Source organism: Oryza brachyantha, chromosome 1 (assembly GCF_000231095.2).
Source record: "Oryza brachyantha chromosome 1, ObraRS2, whole genome shotgun sequence".
NCBI lineage: Eukaryota > Viridiplantae > Streptophyta > Magnoliopsida > Poales > Poaceae > Oryza > Oryza brachyantha.
Genome location: NC_023163.2, coordinates 23,295,535 through 23,318,536, shown reverse-complemented (window position 1 = coordinate 23,318,536; position 23,002 = coordinate 23,295,535). Strand labels below are relative to the sequence as shown.

At 42.7% G+C, this 23,002-nt stretch overlaps 2 protein-coding genes across 2 annotated transcripts; both read left to right on the top strand.

The window, feature by feature from the left end:
* Positions 1 to 8,732: 8,732 nt before the first annotated feature.
* LOC102707164 (mitochondrial-processing peptidase subunit alpha-like) lies at positions 8,733 to 14,666 on the top strand. Its single transcript, XM_006644614.3, has 13 exons — positions 8,733 to 8,927; positions 9,827 to 10,048; positions 10,145 to 10,441; positions 10,526 to 10,693; positions 10,777 to 10,944; positions 11,018 to 11,098; positions 11,250 to 11,316; positions 11,410 to 11,507; positions 12,304 to 12,376; positions 12,471 to 12,541; positions 12,629 to 12,678; positions 13,750 to 13,862; positions 13,973 to 14,666. Exons 1-13 carry the CDS (start codon positions 8,889 to 8,891, stop codon positions 14,023 to 14,025), a joined length of 1,500 nt encoding a protein of 499 aa, XP_006644677.1. The 5' UTR covers positions 8,733 to 8,888; the 3' UTR covers positions 14,026 to 14,666.
* A 3,209-nt stretch (positions 14,667 to 17,875) lies between these two features.
* LOC102706889 (ATP-dependent 6-phosphofructokinase 6-like) lies at positions 17,876 to 22,949 on the top strand. Its single transcript, XM_006644613.3, has 14 exons — positions 17,876 to 18,293; positions 18,946 to 18,992; positions 19,098 to 19,137; positions 19,224 to 19,286; positions 19,365 to 19,502; positions 19,847 to 20,005; positions 20,094 to 20,147; positions 20,395 to 20,463; positions 20,566 to 20,695; positions 21,013 to 21,053; positions 21,223 to 21,447; positions 22,144 to 22,189; positions 22,307 to 22,458; positions 22,571 to 22,949. The coding sequence occupies exons 1-14, from the start codon at positions 17,985 to 17,987 to the stop codon at positions 22,775 to 22,777; spliced, it is 1,680 nt and encodes a 559-aa protein (XP_006644676.1). The 5' UTR covers positions 17,876 to 17,984; the 3' UTR covers positions 22,778 to 22,949.
* The last annotated feature ends 53 nt before the right edge of the window (positions 22,950 to 23,002 follow it).

The window sequence follows — 23,002 nt, the reverse complement described above, 5'->3', positions numbered from 1 at the left end:
ACCCCGCCATCGTCGAAGCACCGCCGCGCTCGTCGCGTCACTGCCGTCGCTCTCCCCGAGCTGCCACCGTCCTCCTTTGGCGCCGCCGCTCTCAGCGCCGCTGCCTGTTCTCGCATCGCCGTCCGACGGATCACCGCCGCCTGTCGCCGCCCGCTTGTCCGCGCCGCCGTCCGCCGGTCACCGCCCTCCGCCGTGTCACGCCCAGAAATTCCTCACACGAATTTCTGAACTTAATTGTGTATTAAATCCCTGTCCAGGACCAGCCAGGGTACACAAAAAGACAATGTTGATTACATAACCATCGTTCTTAGAAACAACTGAAAATTACACTTATTCTAGCGGAAATGCAGCGGAAAGAAAAACAAAGGGGTAGACTAGCTCCAGCGGGTACGGCTCCAGTCCACAGGCAACACTTCGACGGCGGAACAGCTCACTCCTGAGAGGCACCTCCATCGGACTCTGCTTCTAGCTCTGGGTTGGGAAAGTTAAGCAAGGCTGAGTACAAACCACCGTACTCAACAAGTAACACGGACAAGGGGGAAAATAAATGATGCAATGGGATTAACAAGGACAGGCTAGGGGTAGTTGCGATAAAGCAGCAGTTTAAATAAATAACAGAGATTGAAAGAATAAAGGTAATTTAAATACAGTAAAGCATAAATAGGTAAACAGTTGTAAAATACCACAACACTGTCCAACGTTACACCACGTTGCAATAGGCCCAACCACTACTCAACGTTATACCACGTTGCAGTAGTCCCAAGTGATAACAGATTTTACTCAAGTTATTAGGGTTCACTAATCACAGTGAAGCTGGGAGTTCGCCCGTAACCGTGGGCACGGCTATTCGAATAGTTTATACTCTGATCAGAGGTGTACTACTGTACCCACAAGACACGACTCCACTACACTTGAACGTGCGCCGACATACCACCACGGCATACCGGAAAGGAGACCGTGATAGGACCCGTTACACAACCCTCCCTATTTAATCGTACCACACTTCAGGTTTCACCCCCTCCTTTACACCAAGTCGGGCAGTCCCCTCTTGTGCCTCGGTAGATCCGGAAGCAGGAGAAGCTTTCGTTACACCACGATTGCCCGTCCATACTCCATCACGCCTACCCTTGCCTGGGTACGTCAAATAGTTCGAAGTCATGCTCCAAATCCCACCTTACCCATTTCGGCATGTGGTTAGCACTTAACGACTTCCAGGGTTTCCCGTGAACCGGTTCTTAATCGCCATGGGTGCGACTCTCAAAACCATGCACCCATAGCCCACCATTATCAATATTTTAGTTGACATTAACCCGAACCGGGTAGTGAATCAATATCTGAGCTATTTAGAACTAAGCATAATTAAATGTCATCCCATGAGCTATTTGTTCTAAGCATGGCTAAGCATTAACCTAGGCCTGACTCTAATCAAGTTACCCCTGGTCCAGCAATGAATAAAGTTGGATAAACAACGGCATAATAATAAGGTTTACCCGAAAATAACATAAAGTAAGTACTTTAATTAAAACAATGCATATTTGAAGTCATAAAGCGGGGAATTTGCAATAATGGGTTCAATATGTTCAAGGATGAGTGTTACTTGCCTTGCTCTGGCCCTTGGGGAACTTCGGCGACGATCTCGAAGTAAACCGGCTCTTCGGCGGGGTCCGAATCTAAGCGACAAAGCACAAAAATAAATAAAACAGGCACAAACTCTACTAAAATAGCAAAAGAAACTATTTTTAATGGATTCTTGGTAATTTTATGAATTTAATGAAATTTGAATGGACCTAAACGGAGACTAGATGAATTACTTATGAATTTTAGAAGTTTTCTAGGTTTTTTAACTAAACAGAAAAGTCCTAAATCAATTATTGCGCAATTAATGGGGCTGCTGACGTCAGCGACGAGAGAGGTACTGACGGCTGACAGGTGGGGACCACCTGTCGGTGAGAGAGAGAGGGAGAGAGGCGCTGACAGCTGGGCCCGGGAGGAGAGAGAGAAGGCGGGCGCGGGGAGCGACTGACGAGTGGGACCCACTCGTCAGCGAGAGGGAACAGAGAGAAGGGGACCGAACGCGCGGTCGGGCGGACGGCGGCGACCGGCGGGAGCGGCGGGCGACGCGGCGGCGGCGGCGCACGGCGACGGCGACGGCCACGACCGGGACGACCGGCGAGCGGCGACGGCGACGACGGCCGGGGCGGCGACGCACGGGCGGCGGTGGAAGAACAGCGGTGACGGCGACTGGCAAGCGGCGACGACGCGGCACGCGCGGGCGCAAGCGACGGCGGCCAGACGTCGGCGACGCGGAGGCGACGACGACCACGGTGGCCGGCGGGAGCGGCGGGCTTTGGCGTCGTCCGGCGACGGCACGCGACTCGGCTGCAGTCGGCCGGAAAGGGGGAGAAAGAGGGGAGGAGGGTGCGGGGGCTCACCGGCGGCGGCGAGAGCGCGGACGGGTCGGCGAAACCGAGGCGAAGGTGGCGACGGGCGGGTGCGGGAGATCGGCGGTGGCGGTGGAGATCGATCGGCGGCGGCGACGGGCGAGACGCGGCGGCGGCCGGGCGACGAGGGAACGCGCGGCGCCGAGGAGGCTCCCTGGCGACGGCGAGGGCGGCAACAAGTCGGCGACAGTGGGACGGAGGTGGTGACGCAACAGAGCGGCGACGACCGGCGACGGGCGACGAGATTGCGCGGCGGCGGCGAGAGGCAGCAGCGCGGCGGCGACACGAGCGACGGCGGAAAGTGGGCGACGGCGCGGCGGCGGAGGGGATTTATAGGGTGGCGGCGACCGGCTAGGGCGGGCGGAGGTTGGAGACCGAGTCGGCGACGACGCGGTCTCGGCGGCGGCCATTACGGCGGCGGCGGTTGCGGCGCGGCGCGGGTGAGCGGCGGTTGCGGCGCTGACAGGTGGGCCCCACCTGTCAGTGGCGCGAGAGGGGAGGGAGCGGCGACGGTGACTCGCGGCGCGGGCGTCGCGCGAGCTGGGCCGAGCGGCGGCCCAGGCGGGAGCACGCGCGGGCGGAGGGAAGGGGCCGGCGCGGCTGGGCCGGCCGAGCGGGAAGACGGGCCGGCTCGGCTGGGCCGGCCCGGGAAGGAAAAGAAAAAGAAAAAGAAAAAGGAAAAAGAGAGAGGGAGGAAAATTGGACTTCGGCCCAATTTGAGAAGGAAGGGAAAAAGAAAGGAAAAAGGAGGGAAAAAGGAAAACCCCACTTTTGCCGAGTTTTAAATTAATTTGTTTGGCCAAATTTTATACTTCTGCAATTCGAATTTAAATCCTGTTAGTCGATTTGCGAGCCTCGATTTAAGTGAATTAATTCCTTTTAGAGGGATTTTTCCTGAGTTAATTAAGCCAATTGTTATTTACGGATTTCTTTTACGATTTAGGCTTAGGACGAAACTCCGGGTGTGACACGCCGCCTTCCCGGCCGGCGCCGCCCCTCCCCCCTGTTGGCCAAGGCCGCCCCGTCCTCCTCTGTTCTGGGCCACTGATGAGCGGGCCCTACTCGTCAGCCGGTCAGCCTCCCCTCTCCCTCTCTCTCTCACCGCCATGTGGGCCCCAGACGTCAGCCTCCTCTCACTCCTATGCTGACGTCATCCCTCCAATTAATTGCGCAATAATTGATTTAGGACTTTTCTGTTTAGTTAAAAAACCCAGAAAACTTCTAAAATTCATAAGTAATTCATCTAGTCTCCGTTTAGGTCCATTCAAGTTTCATTAAATCCAGAAAAATGCTAAGAATCCATTAAAAATAGTTTCTTTCTCTGTTTCAGTTGTTTTATAGCCTGTTTTGTTTGTTTTGCCTTGTTTGTCGTAGGTTTTGACCCCGTCGCAGCGCCGTTCGTTCTCGAAGTCGTCGCCGAAGTTTCTCGTGGGTCTAAGCAAGGCAAGTGGCACCCTTCTTTGATCATATTGAACCTATGTTTATAAAATCCCCCGCTTTTACATTCAAGCATGCATTGTATTCAAATGTATTTACTTTATTGGGCATTTACCAATATACCCGTTGATCCCCATTTATTATTATTGTCATCCCAGGGTTAATTTGACTAGAATTAGGGTTAGTCAATGCTTAGCCATGCTTAGTTCAACTAGCTCACCAACTCTTATTTGATTATTGATTAAACTTTGATAGACCTTTAATGGTTGTGATCATCACCCATTTTCCCGTTGTGGATTAATGACAACTAAAATATTGCTTATGGTGGGCTGTGGGTGCATGGTTTTGAGAGTTGTGCCCATGGCAGTTAAGGACCGGTTCTCAGGAAACCCTGAAGGTCTTACACGTACTAACCACAAGCCAGAATGGGCAACAGTGAGACTCGTAATCTAGCTTATCTCTATTCGACGTACCCAGGCAAGGGTCGGCGTGATGGAGTATGGACGGGCAATCGTGGTGTAACGAAAGCTTCTCCTGCTTCTGGATCTACCAAGGCACAAGAGGGGACTGCCCGACTTGGTGTAAAGGAGGGGGTGAAACCTGAAGTGTGGTGCGATTGTCTAGGGAGGGCTGGGTGAAAGGTCTTATCATGGTTTCCGTACTGAGGTATCGTGGTGATACGTTGGGGCATGGTAACATGCTTGGCAGCCATGTCTTGTGGGTAAAGTTGTACACCTCTGCAGAGTAAAACTATTCGAATAGCCGTGCCCGCGGTTATTGGGCGAACTGACAAACTCACTGGGATTAGTTGAACCCCTTTAATAATTTTACAAATCTTGGAACTGGTTTGACCCTGCGCAATGTGGTGTAACGTTGGCAGTGGTTTGGGTCTGTCGCAACGTGGTTTAACGTTGGGCAGAGGGTTGACCCTGTCGCTACGTGGTGTAACGTTCGACAGTGGTTTGGGCCTGTTGCAACGTGGTGTAACGTTGGACAGTGGATGATTATTTTAAATGTTACTTTACTTTTATTTCAGTCTATTCTATTTACTGTTTTGCTAAATTACTGCAGCTTTGTGCAATTTAACCTTAGCCTATCCTTGATACCCTATTGCATTCATTATTCTCCCTCTCTTGGATGTTACTTGTTGAGTATGGTGGTTTGTACTCAGCCTTGCTTAATTTTCCCCCACCAGAGCAAGTGCCAGAGCCTGTGTCAGAAGAAAGTTGTTCCAAAGGTTGAAGTGAGGTTCAGTCCGCCGTCGAGAATGCCTGTGGTGTGGAGCCGTCTTCACCAGCTGAAGCTGAAGATTAGATGGTTTAGTTTGTTTTCCTTTTCCGCTGCATTTCGATAGATAATTGTTTTTATTTGTTTTTAAGTCGTGGAACTGTGTATTGATTTGTCATAGTGTGTACTCGGGCTGATGCCTGGACCGAGATTTAATACATGCTATTGTTCAGAAATTTGGTGTAAATTTCTGGGCGTGACAGATACAGACTATTAATTGGTGAGCGCTTCTATTATTGGTTCAATGCAAGACTTTAGCTATGACCATGCTGTAAATGAAAGTTCCAGTAAGTGGAAAGACCTAATATACTTGTACATCCTGTCACTTCATTACTCTCATCAATTCACGTAAGTTTAGGTGGCATGAGAGATTTTGCTCTCATGAGCTCAAGTGACACATGTGAGATTCAAAGCTCAGGTGGTAATCAAGATTTACAAAGTTTTCAGAATGAATCATCTGAAGAGCAAACCAATGATGGGTAATATTTCTTTTTCACATACTTGGAATTAATTCTTCGTGTTATTTTCATCATTCATGCTAAAAGAACTTAAAATATTTATAGCTTTGAAATAGAGTATCAATTTTATTGTAGAATATACTGATACTATACCTTTGATTCAATTCGATAGAGTTGATGGAATAATTGAGCTAGGTCGATATGCACAAAGTCATCATGCTACTAAAAAGTTAAGATCGAGAGTTTGGAAAGACTTTAAAATAGCACTAGTGGAGGGTTGTGCTAAGGCAGTTTGTATACATTGTAATTCACAGTTAGTCACTGGTAATAAGAATGGAACAAGTCATTTGAGTTATCATATACGTGTTTGTCCGGAGCTTCAAAAGTCAAAGAAAAAGAAGACCGGTACTCCAAAGGCAACACTTCCTGTTTTTGACCAGCAAAGAAGTCGCGAGGATTTTGTTCGAATGGTAGTGTGCCACAATTACTCATTCTGCATGTGTGAGCACTATTACACAAGACAGTTCGTTTATAACCTACAACCTCAATTTAAGTTAATGCATAGAACTGTTGTGAAAGAGGATGTCATTAGGTTATATAAGGAGGAAAGGGGTAAGCTATATGAAATATTGGATAAAAATCTGAGTCGAATCAGCATAACGTCTGATATGTGGACATCAACAGAAATGACTGCCTATATGAGCATGACAGCTCATTACATTGATGCTGATTGGAAGCTGCATAAAAAGATAATTGGGCTTGTGCATGTAAAAACCCCACACACAGGTGTTGCCATTGCTAAAGCAATTATGACTAGGTTGTATGAATGAAATTTGGATAGGAAACTCTTTAGCTTTGTTTTGGACAATTGCTCAGTAAATGATGTTGTGGTGCGGGAAGTACTTGCTGTCCTAGTACTTAAGAAAGCATTGCACTTGAATGGTGATTTCTTTCACATTCGATGTGTTGGACACATATTAAACTTAATAGTTCAGGATGGTATAAAAGTCATTGCTGCAATTATGGTTAATCTTCAAGAGACAATAAATTATATCAACAAATCTACATCAAGGTTAGAAAAGTTTGAATTGATTGTCCAACAAGTCAGTGCTCCAGCCCTATCTTTAGAAACTGATTGTACAACTAGATGGAACTCCACTTTTGACATGCTTGAGACAGCCATTAAGTTTCGTGAAGCTTTTGTTCGACTGAAAGAATGTGATAGTTTTTACAAGTTTTGCCCATCAGATGAGGATTGGATACATGTTGCCAAAGTAACAAATTGCTTGAGAGTCTTTTATGAAGCAACCCTGAGAGCTTCTGGCTCAAAATTTCCTACGGCGAGTCTTTACTTTAATGATTTCTGTGGAATTTATATTTTTCTGCAAGAGTGGAAGTTGAGTAATGATGCCTTTATTGCTGCAATGGCTGTGCCAATGGCAGAGAAATTTGAGAAGTATTGGGAGACTTGTAACAAGTTGTTATCCATAGCAACTATTCTTGATCCTCGTTATAAGTTAAAGTCTATTGAGTACTACTATGGACTACTTTATCCTTTTGAAAAAGAAGTGAAGGTTGAACGTATTAGGAAATGTTTTAGTGACTTATTTGATGAATATTCAAAGCAACCAACACAATCCTCATCGGTTGTTGGCACTTCAAGAAACCTTCAGGAGAGCAGTTTGCAACCGTCCTCGGTGAGCTTATTTTCCACCAGATTAGGATTAGAAAAGTTTATTCAAGAGAGCAACTCAAATCAGCAGAAAAGATCAGAGTTCGATGTCTATCTGGACGACCCTCCTCACCCTGGAATAAGTGATACTGATTTTGACATCTTAAATTGGTGGAAATTGCATGGTACAAAATATCCGATTATTTCTCAAATGGCCCGTGATATCTTGAGTGTTCCTATGTCAACGGTAGCTTCTAAATCATGCTTCAGCTTGGCTAAGCAAACACTTGATGACAAGAGATGTAGCCTACTCCCTCAAACACTTGAAGCTGTGATTTGTACACAGGATTGACTAAGGGGTTATATACCAGTTAGATATCATAAATATTATAGTGCAATACTGTTACAATTTTGATAAACTTGCTAACTTTTTTTTTCTAAAACAGGTGATTTTGTGGAACAAATGACTGCAGGTAGTGTGTCCTGCACTCAAGAAGTGCCAGCTGTACATCAGCTTGGATGTGATGTTGCATGTTTTCTAAAATTGTTAAGATTACAGTGAAACATATTGCTCCTGATGCTAGCCAGTCACTAATTTTGAATTGCATCTTATGATTAACAGCAGATATTGTTATGCTGCTATTATATGGCTTTGATGATGTATTATGTTTCAAACAATAGACATCTCTATCATTTTGCCTGGGCCAGTGCTCCCCATCCAATGTCATAATTTATTTTGTGTTGATATTTGGAGAAAATCAACGTTCTCTATAGTTGCTTTGTTTTTTCACTGGAAACTTCAGTCTTTATCCCTAATATGTCCTGGTTTTTATCAGGCTAATGTGTTATTATGCCTATTACCCAAATCTCCTTACCCATATCCATCAATTTTACCCATTCCACAATGGGTATGGGTAATTTAGATGACAGTGGATATGGGGAGGGGATGCATGGGCATGATATACACTGGGTGTGGGCATGGGTAAGGCCGAGGATCCCCAAACCCTCCCCAACGGCAGGTTTAGCCCCAGCCCGCCTGCCCCTGTCGCCATCCGTCCTAGCCCCAGGATGGGAGAGAATCAGAGAAAGGAGGAAGAAGAGAGATGAGAGGAAGGAAGAGAAGAAAAGAAAGGAAGGAAAAAAAATTTAAAAAACCTGACATGTGAGATCCATCGGACGCCACCTTAACAAAATCAGTCAAAAAATAAGTTAATAATATCGAGGAATACTTTTTAGACAGATTATGCGAGTTTAGGGTACAACATTTCTGATATTCCGGTTAAAGGACGAAAAATAGACTCGCATTTAAATTCTCAGGACCTTTGGTGAACTTTTTCCTTTTCCCAAACCATTCGGCCTGTGAAGGCCCGCGCCCGCATGAGCCCACAAACCAGAGGCCCAGAGCCTTCCCTTACTGAAACCTACGCGACGCGGATCCGACCACTCCACCCGGCCGAGCTCAACCCTCCGCGCCGCACCGGACGGTCGCACCCCCCGCGTCTCCCACATCCCCGGCGGCTGCTCCCCCTCGCCTCCGACGGTCGGTCGCCGCCGCCCCCCCCCCCCCGAGCCTCCGTGACGCGCGCGGCAAACATGTACCGCATCGCCGGGAGCCACCTCCGTTCTCTCAAGGTACCAACCGCCCAGCCCGATCTTCGCGCCGCGAATCCCCATCCGATTCAACCCACGCGGAGGTCGTTCCGTGTAGGAATAGGAATTGTTGATGCCTGCGATTAATCGTTGTTGGGTTGGCTAGAGGCTGGTACGGGAGCTGGAATATACATTTTCTTTTGTTGCGTTGTCTGTTATTCCCCGATTAGTGAAGCAATCTGTATCCTCTTGATACACATAGCGGTCACGGATTCTCTCTAGCACTTAACGATTTCTGGTTAAATTTATTCAAATAACACGGTTGAGGTACTGTAACAACATTTTACATGACGGTGCATGATGTTATGTTGAATGCACTGGCATCACGTTTTATTTTGGCCTATTGCATTTTATTGTTTTGACCTTAAAGCTGTTTTTTTGTTATTGTTTGATTCGTCCAGAAGTGTCGCTTAGATGAGTGAGTTAACTCAAGCACAAAATCGGCGCTGACTCAATAGACGTATTGCTAATGTCATTTTTTTTTTTAGATTGGTAGTGTTAATATGACATTTTGAGTTTTTTTCCGTAAGGTTCACCCAAATGCTTAAAACAATTATTTTAATGTAACCAATTTAATAACAAAGGAAAAGGGTGATGCAAAAATCAAGATTAAATTTTTACTTCTGTGGCATTTCTCTTTCCAATATGACCTTTCTAGTTTTGGTTTTCAGTGGTGAGTGGTGACTGCCTCAGCCGTTTCTGTAATTTGCATAGATGTTTTCTTTTTCTTTTTCATAAGCATTTTTTCAGTTTGAGTACCTCCTTACTTCTAAAATAATGCCAGCTGATGTTATTTCTACCACATTATGTGTTCTCTTTCAATTTCCATAAACCATAGTCATGTACTATAAAGACACGTCTCTTTTCTTATGTGCTTGCAGAGACATGGTTCTAGTAGGTTTGCTAGTACAAGTATTGTGAAGCAGTCTTCAGGTGGTTTGTTTGGCTGGCTTCTTGGGGACAAGCCGAGCCAACTGCCTCCTCTTGATGTCCCTCTCCCGGGTATTACCCTTCCTCCACCGCTGCCAGACTTTGTTGAACCATCTAAAACAAAAGTCACCACCCTCCCGAATGGCATCAAAATTGCTTCAGAAACTTCAGTGGTATGACAGTGTCACTATATGCCTTTAGGTGTTTCAATAGATTCTCTTTTTTATTAATGTATTGGCATGAAAGTAATTTTTAGGACATATCTGCAGAGTCCAGCAGCATCTGTGGGACTGTATATTGACTGTGGTTCTATGTATGAAACACCTGCTTCATCTGGAGCATCACATCTGTTGGAGAGAATGGCGTTCAAGAGCACTACAAACAGGAGCCATTTGCGGCTAGTACGTGAGGTAGAAGCCATTGGAGGGAATGTCTCTGCATCAGCCTCTCGTGAACAAATGTGCTACACCTATGATGCATTCAAGGCGTATGTACCTGAGATGGTTGAAGTGCTTATTGATAGTGTGAGGAATCCAGCCTTTTTTGACTGGGAGGTTAAAGAGCAGGTATTTTATCATTTCAAAGGTAGCACTTCAGGTAAGCTGTATTTTGTTGGCATTAAAAATAATCATGTCTACTTCCCTCTACAGCTGGAGAAGATCAAGGCTGAAATAGCTGAAGTATCTGAAGATCCTCAAGGTTTACTTCTAGAGGCACTCCATTCTGCTGGCTATTCTGGGGCACTGGCGAAACCCCTAATGGCACCTCAATCCGCTATACATAGGTTGGACAGTAGTATCCTTGAGGAATTCATTGCTGTAAGATTCATCAACTTGCCATCTATATTGTTATTTCGTTAGAAAGGTCGTGCTTTGACATATGCATGCATTGATGAATTCAGGAAAATTATACAGCACCTAGGATGGTCCTTGCAGCATCAGGAGTTGAACATGATGAGTTAGTTTCAATTGCTGAGCCACTTCTGTTAGATCTTCCAAGTGTGAAACATCCAGAAGAGCCTAAATCAGTTTATGTGGGAGGAGACTATCGTTGTCAAGCGGACTCTGACGTGAGTTTTTGCTGTTTGTTGATGAGGTTGTGTATATATATGCTTATAATCCTGGTTTCCTTTTCATGAACAGAAGACACATATTGCTCTTGCTTTTGAAGTGCCAGGTGGATGGTATGAAGAGAAAACTGCAATCATTGTTACTGTTCTTCAGGTATTGTTGGCAAACATCGAATTTAACTATCACTACTATTTACCAACAAAACGCTCTGCTACATTATCCTTAATGCCTAGTAGACTGCCTTGTCTGTTCATATTTTCTTAATAAAGCAACACACAATACTGACGCTCTTGTTATTTTGCAGATGCTTATGGGAGGAGGTGGTTCTTTCTCTGCTGGTGGTCCTGGGAAGGGCATGCATTCTCGATTGTGTATGTTGAATCCACATTCTCATCAATGTTTTGAAAATTTAAGTTGACCTTCTGTGTCAATTTGTTAATGTTAATGTGTCGTTTTACTTACAGATCTCCGGATATTAAATAACTATCATCAGATCGAGTCATTCTCTGCATTCAACAGTATCTACAACCATTCTGGTCTTTTTGGAATCCACACAACAACTGTGAGCCTCTTATAAAATATTGATAAGCCTGAATTTTTGTGAAAGTCAAGGAGTGAATGTAGTTTAGTGCCTGTATATTTATATCAAATTGGAATCACCCTACTCTAGTGGTTATTATAATGTTCATTGTGCTTATGTAGATCCAGTAGTTGATTAGCCTGCACAGCCAACTTGGTCGCTTTGTCCTTTCGGCTTACTAGGATCAACACACTATCTTACACATGGAATACTTTGATTGAATGAGGCCCATGATGAAACCAGGCCAAGCAGCCAGTGACCTTTCTAGCCAAAACAGAGGTCAACGGTTGCTTAAGTAGGTGAAGAGGTAGATTTGCCTTTCTATGAATCTATGGATAATAGAAGCTAGAAACGAGCAAATACTTTTGCGGGATGTGTGTAAAGCATCCATCTGGAACTGTGATCTAGCGGCACGTTTGCAACTTTTCATACTTCTCTGTTTAGCAGGGTGTATGGCAAATGGCCACACAGCCTGCTCTACTTTGATCTGTTTGGGATGTTTGTTGTACATCCTACCTTCACGCCTCCCTACCACTATTCTTGTACAACATTTTGTACCATTTTCTTCTCTCTAGCTTTACCTGGAAATGACACTATGTAGAGAGAGTGTAAAGATTGACTAAAGCCTTGCAGAGATCTCAATTTGCATCCATTTTGTTTTTTGTTTTCTTGTGTTCATTGTGCTATTTATTGGTAGCCTGAGTGACAGTAACTGTTTTGTTACTTCCATCACGTGTTATAAAATTGGATTTGACACATCCTTATGTGTTTCAATCAGAGCCCAGATTTCGCTTCCAAGGCTGTGGATTTGGCAGCACGAGAGCTCCTTGACGTTGCTACACCTGGACAAGGTTTGCTTCTTATTTGACATACTGGATATTTATAAGGAATCATTTTTTGGGTTACAGCCATGTACATTTCCCTCATGGTTGCTTTTTTACTTAGTTACACAAGAACAGCTTGATCGAGCAAAACAGGCAACCAAGTCTGCAGTTTTGATGAATTTGGAATCAAGAGTATGCATGTCTAATTACTACTTGAATCCTTTGTGCTTATGTTTTGCTTCCTGTTGTATCCTTGACACTTTATTTTCTTCACTGCAGGCTGTAGCATCTGAAGACATTGGGCGGCAGATTTTGACATATGGGGAAAGGTAGGGTTACATAGCAATAAAAGTTTCTTCACATGGTTCTTAAACCTTTACATGCACTAGCCATGCATTCAGTAACATTTACGAGCTGTCACTTTGGAGTCGTGCTGTGTTCTGAGTCCAATTTTAAGAGCATGAACTTTAGCATGTCATCGTGAAACTGAAACCTACAAATATATCTTTTCTATTGAGATTTCACCTTCATTATTTACACAAGCATAGAGCTTCAATCCTTCAATTGTGAATGAACTACAGTTGTTTTGCTATTTGTATACAGCATTGCTCCTTTTTGTTGGAATATTCATGGCAAGTGATTCGAGGTGTAACCTGCATTAGTATTTACATTTTTCTATATATTATATATATACTATTATAAAGATGTAGTATGTCCATCTGCTGCTCCCACTTGAAGAAAGGCTATCTCTTGGGAAACCCAATTTGAATAAGGAAAAAGAAAACTAATCTGGATAGCCACCCATGCACCGCCTCGCTGACATTGTGAGATCCTGCCATGTTTAGCACTCCAAGAAATTGAACAGATGGCACCTCTCCTTACCCCGCTCAATATATTGGTTTTCATATAAATTACTAAAGTACTAATGTACTCCCTCTGACCCAAAATAAAGTTATTTCTATTACTCAAGAGTTTTCCCAAAATGAAGTTATTTCGCCACCTACCTATTCATTTCAACCAATCACAACCATCCTACATTTAGTTTCTTCTCCTACATTCTCTTCACAACCAATTACAACGTTCTCCTAGTCATTTCTATCCATTTCCCTAATACCTGTGCCCAACTCTAAAAATGCTTACATTGTCAGATGGAGTATGTATTATGTTGTCGGATGGAGTATGTATTATGTTCCATTGAATGGCATGTGTCTAGGCAGTACAAATAGACTACCGGGTCTCTATATAACCATAGTTGCATCAACTATTGCATGATGCGGATTGACCACAATTTTCTGTTAGCTAGTCAGCAGGTCAACACTTCATCAGTATCGAGGCAGTAATCCATCATTAATTTGCCCTCCTTGGTTGTGAATCTCAACTCGGCCTTGTTGGAATTGCAGGAAACCCATTGAGCATTTTTTGAAAGATCTTGAAGCAATCACCTTGAATGACATTTCTTCTACTGCCAAGAAGATAATTTCTTCGCCCCTTACACTGGCATCGTGGGGCGATGGTATGTTCTAACTTGATCTTCGTTCATGTGTTTCCTTTATAGATTATCTTATACTACCTTGTAAAATTTATAATTGTGGACTTGCGATTCACTATAATGCTTTCTTGCAGTTATTCATGTCCCCAGCTATGAATCTGTTAGCCAGAAGTTTTTCTCAAAGTAAGCAAAAGGTTATTACATGACTTGCCCGGTTGCCCCGATCTCAAGATGCAGATGTGTTACTCTACTGGTCCTTGCCCTAACCACTGGAATTCACTGGAATAAATTATCTAGACTTTCTTGTATGTTTTAAGCAAATAATAGTCATACTCATATGGCAATGATGTTTTAAGCAGGTTATAGTCATACTCATATAGATCTGTCTGCATCAGGCTGGAACCCCTTTTTATTGGCCTTTTTTTTTGGTATCGTGCTGAGCACATCATAACTGGCCTTTTCGGCGGCAGAGATATTTAGTTCAAGCCTATACGTTATGAAATCATCTTGACGTTTTCTTAACCTTCACGGTAAGCTGATGCTCGAATGTTTTAACTCAGTTCCCCAAGGCCATCACGTATCAATGTTACTTTTTCGGCACGGTCTAAGCCTGAAATACAGCTTTACGTAGCTATAATCTTCTTCCTCATCACGTCTTCTAGAACACAAGTCATTCTTCCGTATCCTGATGTAATTTTCTCTGTGATCTGATTTTATGTTGGTGTGTGTGTTGGTATCAGTTGGCCCCGCGGGTTTCAATAACTGACGCCGTGTCTGTTTATACGGTTATACCCGATGTCTGCACTGGTATGGGCCTGTGTGGTGCACTATGTATGCAGTCCAGATTGAATATTTCTGCTGTAGTGATTCCATGACTTCTTTTCACAGCAATTTTGAATTTGTCAAATTGCTACTCGTTGAATCAGAAGTACTTTAATCAAGCAATCGCCGAAAAGGAGCCAAAAGTGTCGAAAGACAAAAGTTGTTCGACACTTACAATAAGGATGATGTCAATAGAGATGGCCGTGTTGATCCGCGGTTATTTTATTGTCGACTTTAGTTTAACTAAATGAATTAAATTTTATTTTATGGTGAAATTTAGTTTATTTTGTTATACTAGAGTTGGTCCTAAACTATCCGCGTGTCGACCTATGCCCATCCTTATATGTCAGGTTGGTACTGTTCTTGCAATTAGTTGTGACGTGACGATGGCAAATTGGCCAGCAGGCTGTCCGGTGCTGTCCGGGGCACTGATGGTCGCCTGATTATGGGAGCAGAGCTAAAAGCCCAAACCCAGCATACAGTGCTATCTGTGGGCAACGCTACCAGGATTTGAATAAGACGGAGTGATCATGGAGTATAATACGAAGCATTATGCGAGTACTACGATAATTGGCCGGTCGCTCTCTTTACCGGTGATGCATAGAAGGATGCTTCCGTGTTACTTCACGACTTCTAGTTCCTACCCTGAAGTCTTGATTCCAGAAGGTGTGTAGGCACCCGATTCGTATGGTTCTAGATGCCACCTTCCTTTTCCCGAACGGAGCCCGGCGTGAAATGGCAGCGCCAGCCAAGGAAGTACTACATCAAAACCTGGTGCGATTCACCGCCCAAAAGTGTGAAATCGAACCGTAATACGGGTAGCTGTAAAACGCAAAGGCAAGCGGTCGGCCATGTGGCGAGATGCGCGATGCGAGAGAGACGCGGCCACCAATCCACGCGCCCGCTCGTGCGCTCCACTCCCGGACCCGCCCCGGTGCTCGCTCGCGATGGGCGCGGCATCGGGCATGCATCTTCCACCTGCCGACACCAGGTTGGGACGAGACAAGACGAGACGACCAGGCAGCGAAGCGATACCCGGCCCGGGAGAATGCGAACACGCTTTTTTTTTTTTTTTTTGCATCCCAGAGCAGTGTCGCCGAGTGCCAAGTGCCAACATTGCCGTGGCACACTGGCACGCGCGAGCGAGAGGGGGAGCGACGCACCGATGCGACTTCACATTGTTCTCTTTGATGACCGCTGATTCGCTGACCGTCTCTCTCATCTCCTACGGTCATCCCCTTTCAGACAGTATTTGGGTTGGATGACCTGATTCACAGTTACTACCGCCTCCGTTTTAAAATAAATTTATTTTTCAATTTTTAGATATAATATTTTAATTTTTTGTCTTATTTGAATTTTTTTTATGATTAATATTTTTATTGTTACTAGATGATAAAATAATATTAATAGTACCTTATACGTGATTTTTAAAATTTTTTTACAAAATTTTCAAATAAATTGAATGGTCAAAGCATTGGGCACAGAAATCAAAAAATGACATTATTATGTGGCAGAAGTAGTATTTTACATGATGTTTGGAGAGGTAAGGTTCTGACATGTATACAGTAGAGTATGTACAATAGATAGCTATAAGCTAGCTATAAATATATTTTAAGGAGATAAGAGAGGAGATAGAAGAGCATCGGGCTATAAATTTATAGTCAGCTATAGCACACAGACTTCAAGACATAATATTTGTACGACAGGGATATGATAGTTTATGTTTTGTATGTACCTATTATATAAATTAGCTATTAAATTGACAGCTACTAGTTGGCTATATATTGAATTGAACTTGCTCGTATAGGTGAAAATCTAGAAAGTTGAATTTTGCAGCTTTTAGGCTTTTAGCTTCTGGTGCTTTTCTTCAAAATATTAATAGTTTTAATTGAGTTAATTTTATAAAATTATAGGTATTTTAATCAAATTATCAAAAACTACATATTTAAGATCGTGTATTACAAAACTATATATATATAGATAGCAATAAACTTATTATCTTGTATCATAAAATTACATATTTAGTGATAAAATTATCAAAGAACTACAGGTTTTAGAGCTTCACTATTATCTTTGTTAACTTACAAAATTTGTAATTTTTTTTGACAAAACTGATGTTAAATTTGCAGTTTTGTGAAAAATTGGTGTTAAATATATAGTTAGGTAATACACACGCTTAAATTTTAAACTTATAGTTTTATGATAGTTTGGTCAAACTATCTATAGTTTTATAAAATTTACTATTTTTAATTTAAATATTATAAGCATTCCTATGTTGATTCTCATTATTTTTATCACAACAATTATTCTCCGACCAACAATCTAAACCATGCAAAATTTAAAATTGATAAATGAAGTGATTAATGTATATACCTAATCTTAATATTTGTTACATACATACATACTTATATTTTTAAATAAAAGGAAATAATTCATTTTCTGAACTTCACAATTACACATGGTTAGAATTAGAATAGGGGAGCTTTAGACTTTTACGGATTCTGCCTGCTGCCCAGAAGCTCCTAAATAAGATCTTAATCACACATAAATATATACTCCTTGTATATATGATATCTAGACTTACAATCTCGCACGCTTACGGAGAGCACCAGATATGCTGATAGCCTTTTCCATTTTCATTTCCTTCCATCCTATGAGCAAGTTTAATAACATGCTACAAACTGACTAAATACTGACGTGGAGAAGAGAGAGGAGAAACGAGTTATACACTTATAGTCAGCTCGGACATAAGAATCAAGAAACTCTGTAAGAAACATATGAGTTCTATATTAATGATATAACTAAAAAAACTAAAAATATTTTATAGCCAGCTTATTTGCTATATTATAGTCTTAGACAAAAAAGCTTCACAATAACCAAAGTTTACGTATATGTCAAAACTCAAAACCACGACGATGCCCGTCAATTTCGACGTGAGAATTTTATGCATTTCTGCTCATCTTAAATTAGCCACCCATCTATTCACAGGCTGCGCAAACCTGTGTCGTGCTAAACCGGACACGATTAATCACCTCATTACGCAGCCATCTCATCGTTAACCTCTCCGGCGGGCGGCAGAAAACCAGAAACAACCATACCAGAAAACCGCTCTCGGGCCTTCTTTCCCCTTCACCACGCTTCGCTTCTCTCTCCTCGCCGAGACAGAAATATATAAACCTCGACCCACCGCCCCCTTCGTCGGTTTCGTCCGGTAAGAGAAAATCATTATTCTTTTTTACGCGCGAATCGCACCCAGCCAAGTTGAGAGCTCGGAAAGCTACTGGTGGAGTGGTGGTGGTGGTGCTGGGTGGTGGAGTTATTCTGATGGCGTCTCACATCATTCTCCCCAAGGAGGAGGAGGAGGCGGAGCTGGGCGTGGCGGTGGAGGAGGACCACGACTCGCCGGCGGCGCCAGGGCACCAGCGGCAGGGGCCGGTGGCGAAGGCGCTGCCATTCTCGGCCACGTGCGTGCGGATCTCCCGCGACTCCTACCCCAACCTCCGCGCCCTCCGGAACGCCTCCGCCATGAGCCTCCCCGACGACGACGCCGCCTACGCCAAGCTCGAGGAGGGCGACTACGGCTACCTCCTCGACGATGTCCCGCACTTCACGGACTACCTCTCCGATCTCCCCGTGAGCGCCGACAGCCCTCCTTTTTTTTCCCACCTCTCCCGGTCTCCCCTATCTCTCGCTTAGTCGCTGGTCGCCACCCTGCCGGATTCGACGCCAGCGGTGAAACAATTGTAGTATTGCGTTCCTGCTTGTGATTTTTTATGGTTTTGGTCCTTCTGGAGACGCAGATCTCGTAAGATTTAGCTTTGGTTTATATGAGGTGGAGCTTTATTTGGTTGCGTGTCATTTGGTGATTTGGGTGTTTCCTTTCATTTTGGGAGTTTTTGGACGTGTCATTCTGGGGATTGGTTCAAGTACAAGATCCATTTCGGTGTTGGTCAATTCCTTAGCTGGATATTTATCAATTAAGCATTAGTGTAGGACAAGTACAGCTTGGTGATTCGTGTGGATCTCTTAGTTACTTGTGCCTGTAGGTGTCTGGATGGAGATTTGATTTGGTAGAAATAGACTAGAGCATAGCTTCACTTTGGAAGTAACATCTGTTAATTGACTGCCTTCCCTGTAGCTCCTATAAATCAGCTACATGTGCATCCTTTAAACTTGGAATATGCGGCAACTCATTTGTTTGCCTTCAATTATATGCTGAAATGAAGTTGTTTTCAAGGTGATGTCATGAGGATTAAGCTAATAAGTTCCTTTGTTAACCTGACAGACTTTTCCTAATCCACTGCAAGATCACCCGGCCTATTCAACCGTCAAGTAAGGCTTCTTTTCTGGTTTGACTTTGCTATCCCCTTTGGTCAGCCTGTCGTAATGTTCATTGTGGAGTGTTTTGAACTAAGTGTTTTTTAATACATTTACCAGGCAGTATTTTGTCAATGCAGATGATACTGTACCTGAAAAGGTGAAAAAAAAAAGTCTCCATTGTTGTTTGGGTATGTAGACTGTATAACTCTGAGTGATGCTCAACCTGTTGTTTTGCCATCACAGGTGGTTGTTCAGAAGAACAGTCCTCGAGGAGTTCACTTCCGTCGTGCTGGGCCTCGTCAGCGGGTAGGATGCCTTGGATACACTTATAATAGGCATGCATTACCCATATATAGCCTGACGCAAATTTTCAAATTTTATCAGGTGTATTTCGAGTCTGAAGATGTGAAAGCATGCATTGTAACCTGTGGAGGCCTCTGCCCTGGGCTAAATACTGTCATTAGAGAGTTGGTGTGCGGCTTGTCCCACATGTACAATGTCAATGATATATTTGGCATACAGGTTTGAGATATTCTAGCTAACCTAAACACCAAATTGGATTATCTAGGATATCATTTAGCAGGAAATTTGAGTGGCATTTTCTGTTAACATATAACGAGAGAAATATTGTGCTTTTTGTGAAGGATACAGACACATCTAGGAAATGATTTCGATGTATTATACTGAAATAGTTGCAAGCGTGTTCTGTGAATTGCATTGCATTTTTACGCAAATGACTAGTATGAAATTTTGTGAAAGCGAGTAGTTTTGGCATGGGAATATATATTGTATCATGCATATTGCTTATATGAATTTTTGAATTGTATTTTCCACTTATGTCTAACATGCTATAAGTAATTCCGTAGAATGGATACAAGGGGTTCTATTCGAGTAATTATCTTCCTATGACACCAAAAAGTGTCGATGACATCCACAAAAGAGGTGGCACAGTTCTGGGAACATCACGTGGTGGTCATGACACAAAAAAAATTGTTGACAACATTCAAGATCGCGGGATTAATCAGGTAGGTGTTGAACTGCTGATAACCATTTCTTAGTATAATAATCCTTATTTTGGAAGTTGGGTGAAATATGCCTATGTACTTTACTTAGGTATACATCATCGGAGGGGATGGAACTCAGAAGGGAGCCTATGAAATATACAAGGTAATCACTATCATAGGTAGCTTGCATATCTTGTAGAGAACTTCAGACAATGTCAAACTTTTTCACCTCATACAACTTCAGTACACTCTGTTCAAGTGCAGTCTGGGAGCAGGAATTTGTTGAGTGGTGCTGCATTTGGCTTTAAAATGTCATATATGCATGTCATTAGAATTTATGAGGGTAAATATGATCAGCGTTTTGTTGAGAACTGATTTTTATTTGATTTTGCTACTTTTACAACTGACAGGAAATTCGTAGACGTGGTCTAAAAGTTGCCGTTGCTGGTGTTCCCAAGACAATTGATAATGATATAGCGGTAAGTTATGATTAACAATGTTTATTTTTGCATTAAAAGAATCTATACTGCACGTTTTTTCTATTTAAATATATTGATTATTTCTGCACATTAAAAACCCAGGTTATAGACAAGTCCTTTGGCTTTGATAGTGCTGTAGAAGAGGCCCAGCGTGCCATTGATGCAGCTCATGTTGAGGCTTCAAGTGCTGAGAATGGAATAGGCTTAGTCAAACTGATGGGTCGCTATAGTGGTTAGTTTTTCTATCTCAGTCCCAGCCCCATATGCGCCTTTGCTGCTGCTGCTGCAATGTGCACTCTTACTTTTTTGCTCCCTTGTTTCTTTGTAATGATTTAATTGAGTAAATATGCACTCTAAACTAAGAGAAATCATACTAGTATTTGCTTATATAGTCTGATTCATGAGAAAATTCTTAATAAAATGTTTATTTTCTGCCTACAGAATGGAAACAATATATTCATCATGTGAATGCATGATGAATTTTCTGAATTTCTGTTTTAGTTATTTCATTATACTGTCCTTATTCCTTACAGCTATGGTACCTTGCAGGGTTTATTGCGATGTATGCCACTCTTGCAAGCAGAGACGTGGTAAGTAGTGTTTTATATCTATATGTTGTTCTGTAGTTTATTAATTCACATATTCTGCATATTTTATACTGCTCTAATACATGTTCTGAGTGCTGTTAATGCATCGGATCACCTACCATTCTTCTCCATGAATTCTCCAATTCATTGAATTTCTTTGCATCTTGTGTAGGACTGTTGCTTAATTCCAGAGTCTCCATTTTATTTGGAAGGGGAAGGTGGACTATTTGAGTACATAGAAAGGAGGCTGAAAGAGAATAACCACATGGTTATTGTTGTAGCCGAGGGAGCAGGACAAGATCTTATTGCTAAAAGTATAGCTGCAGCAGATCAGATAGATGCATCTGGAAATAAACTGCTTCTTGATGTTGGTCTTTGGTTGACTCACAAGATTAAGGTATGCACTATCGTTTTACTTGAGTTCGGATGGGACCAGTCCAGTTCGATTTTATATTTTGTTGGTAGATGGTAGTGTTGCTTGACATGCACATTATGCGTTGATATTTTAAATTTCCACTGGAACTGTAAGAATGCTCACCGCACACCAATACGCATGGCATTTGCTCTTGGCTTGGAAACATATGTACCATAGGAAAGTTAAAATTCATATCTTGAATAGGAAGTGCACCATTATATTAAAGAAAGTTAACTACGATATTCTCTTGTGCCATATTTCCCTTATGTAAAAGTCATGCATTTTATATGCTCACTTGTTAAGCAATTTGAGCAAGTGTAGGCTGAGGTGTACTGTTTTACAGTACTTTGTTCAATCACAGCTAGCATAACCAGCTGTATCTATATGTGAGCGTGGTCCTGTTCACACAGTGCATTCATCACTTATATCTATGTTCTGTAATTCATAATAGATTAGGCCCATTTTGTATACATGACTCTCTGCTGAGTAGCCTTGGTGTTGAGCCATACATTGACTTTGTACAGTGTCAGTATCTCAGTGAGCCTTCATATTTGTACTAGCTATTTTTATTATTTTATTATGGATTAGGTATTATAAGTTATAACCAACTTATCAAGTAGGAGTACATGTTTCCTTCCAATATTGCTCTGAGGAATTGTTTGCATTATTTCCTTCCAGGATTATTGCAAAAACAAAAAGATGGAGATGACTATTAAGTACATAGGTAATGATCTTGTTTTTATGTTCAGGTCTCTTTGCATTTGCAGAGTGCTAATTTGCAGTACTTTGTCATACCCTCCTATGAAATGCTGCAATAACAGCCTATTATTTCTAATGGCAGATCCAACTTACATGATCCGTGCAATTCCAAGCAATGCATCTGACAATGTCTACTGCACACTTCTGGCGCACAGTGCCATTCATGGGGCAATGGCTGGATATAGCTTCACAGTTGGAATGGTCAATGGCAGGCATGCATACATACCATTTCATGTGAGTACAATTCTCCAGTTGTCAGATTTAGACTAAATATTATCCTTAACAATTAGCATGAGCCAAATATTACCCTTAAAGCGTGACATCCAATTTTGTACTTTGACAACAGAGGGTGACGTCAACCAGAAACAAGGTTAAGATAACCGACAGGATGTGGGCGAGACTGTTGTCCTCTACCAATCAGCCCAGCTTCCTGAGCCAGAAGGACATCGATGCCGCAAGAGAGGCTGATAGGCTAGCCAGCAAATCGCCTGTGCCAGTGAACACCAAGGAGCACGGAGAGGATGCAAAGAAGCTGGCAAATGGTGAGAAATAGTATGCTTTTGATGATTCTTTAGTTGTACAGTAGCCTATTCGCTGAGGCCACGATGAACCGGTCCTACTCGATTTTTGTTTCATTGTGCACCTCTGATGCGTTGGAATGGATACACATGAACACGATCTTGATTGCCTACGTAATAAAATAAAAACATATCTGTATCGGAGAACATGTGTAGCACACTAGCACTACGCCCTTTGCAAGAAATCTTTTTGTTGAATG

What these genes read in the sequence shown, in the direction of transcription:
- LOC102707164 (XM_006644614.3), top strand. Translation starts at nt 8,889, where the DNA reads ATGTACCGCATCGCCGGGAGCCACCTCCGTTCTCTCAAG. An exon ending in ACTGGGAGGTTAAAGAGCAG is followed by an intron (nt 10,442 to 10,525) that starts GTATTTTATCAT and finishes TTCCCTCTACAG; the next exon opens with CTGGAGAAGATCAAGGCTGA. An exon ending in ACTGGCATCGTGGGGCGATG is followed by an intron (nt 13,863 to 13,972) that starts GTATGTTCTAAC and finishes GCTTTCTTGCAG; the next exon opens with TTATTCATGTCCCCAGCTAT.
- LOC102706889 (XM_006644613.3), top strand. Translation starts at nt 17,985, where the DNA reads ATGGCGTCTCACATCATTCTCCCCAAGGAGGAGGAGGAGGCGGAGCTG. An exon ending in CTCTTGCAAGCAGAGACGTG is followed by an intron (nt 21,054 to 21,222) that starts GTAAGTAGTGTT and finishes CATCTTGTGTAG; the next exon opens with GACTGTTGCTTAATTCCAGA. An exon ending in GATGACTATTAAGTACATAG is followed by an intron (nt 22,190 to 22,306) that starts GTAATGATCTTG and finishes TTCTAATGGCAG; the next exon opens with ATCCAACTTACATGATCCGT.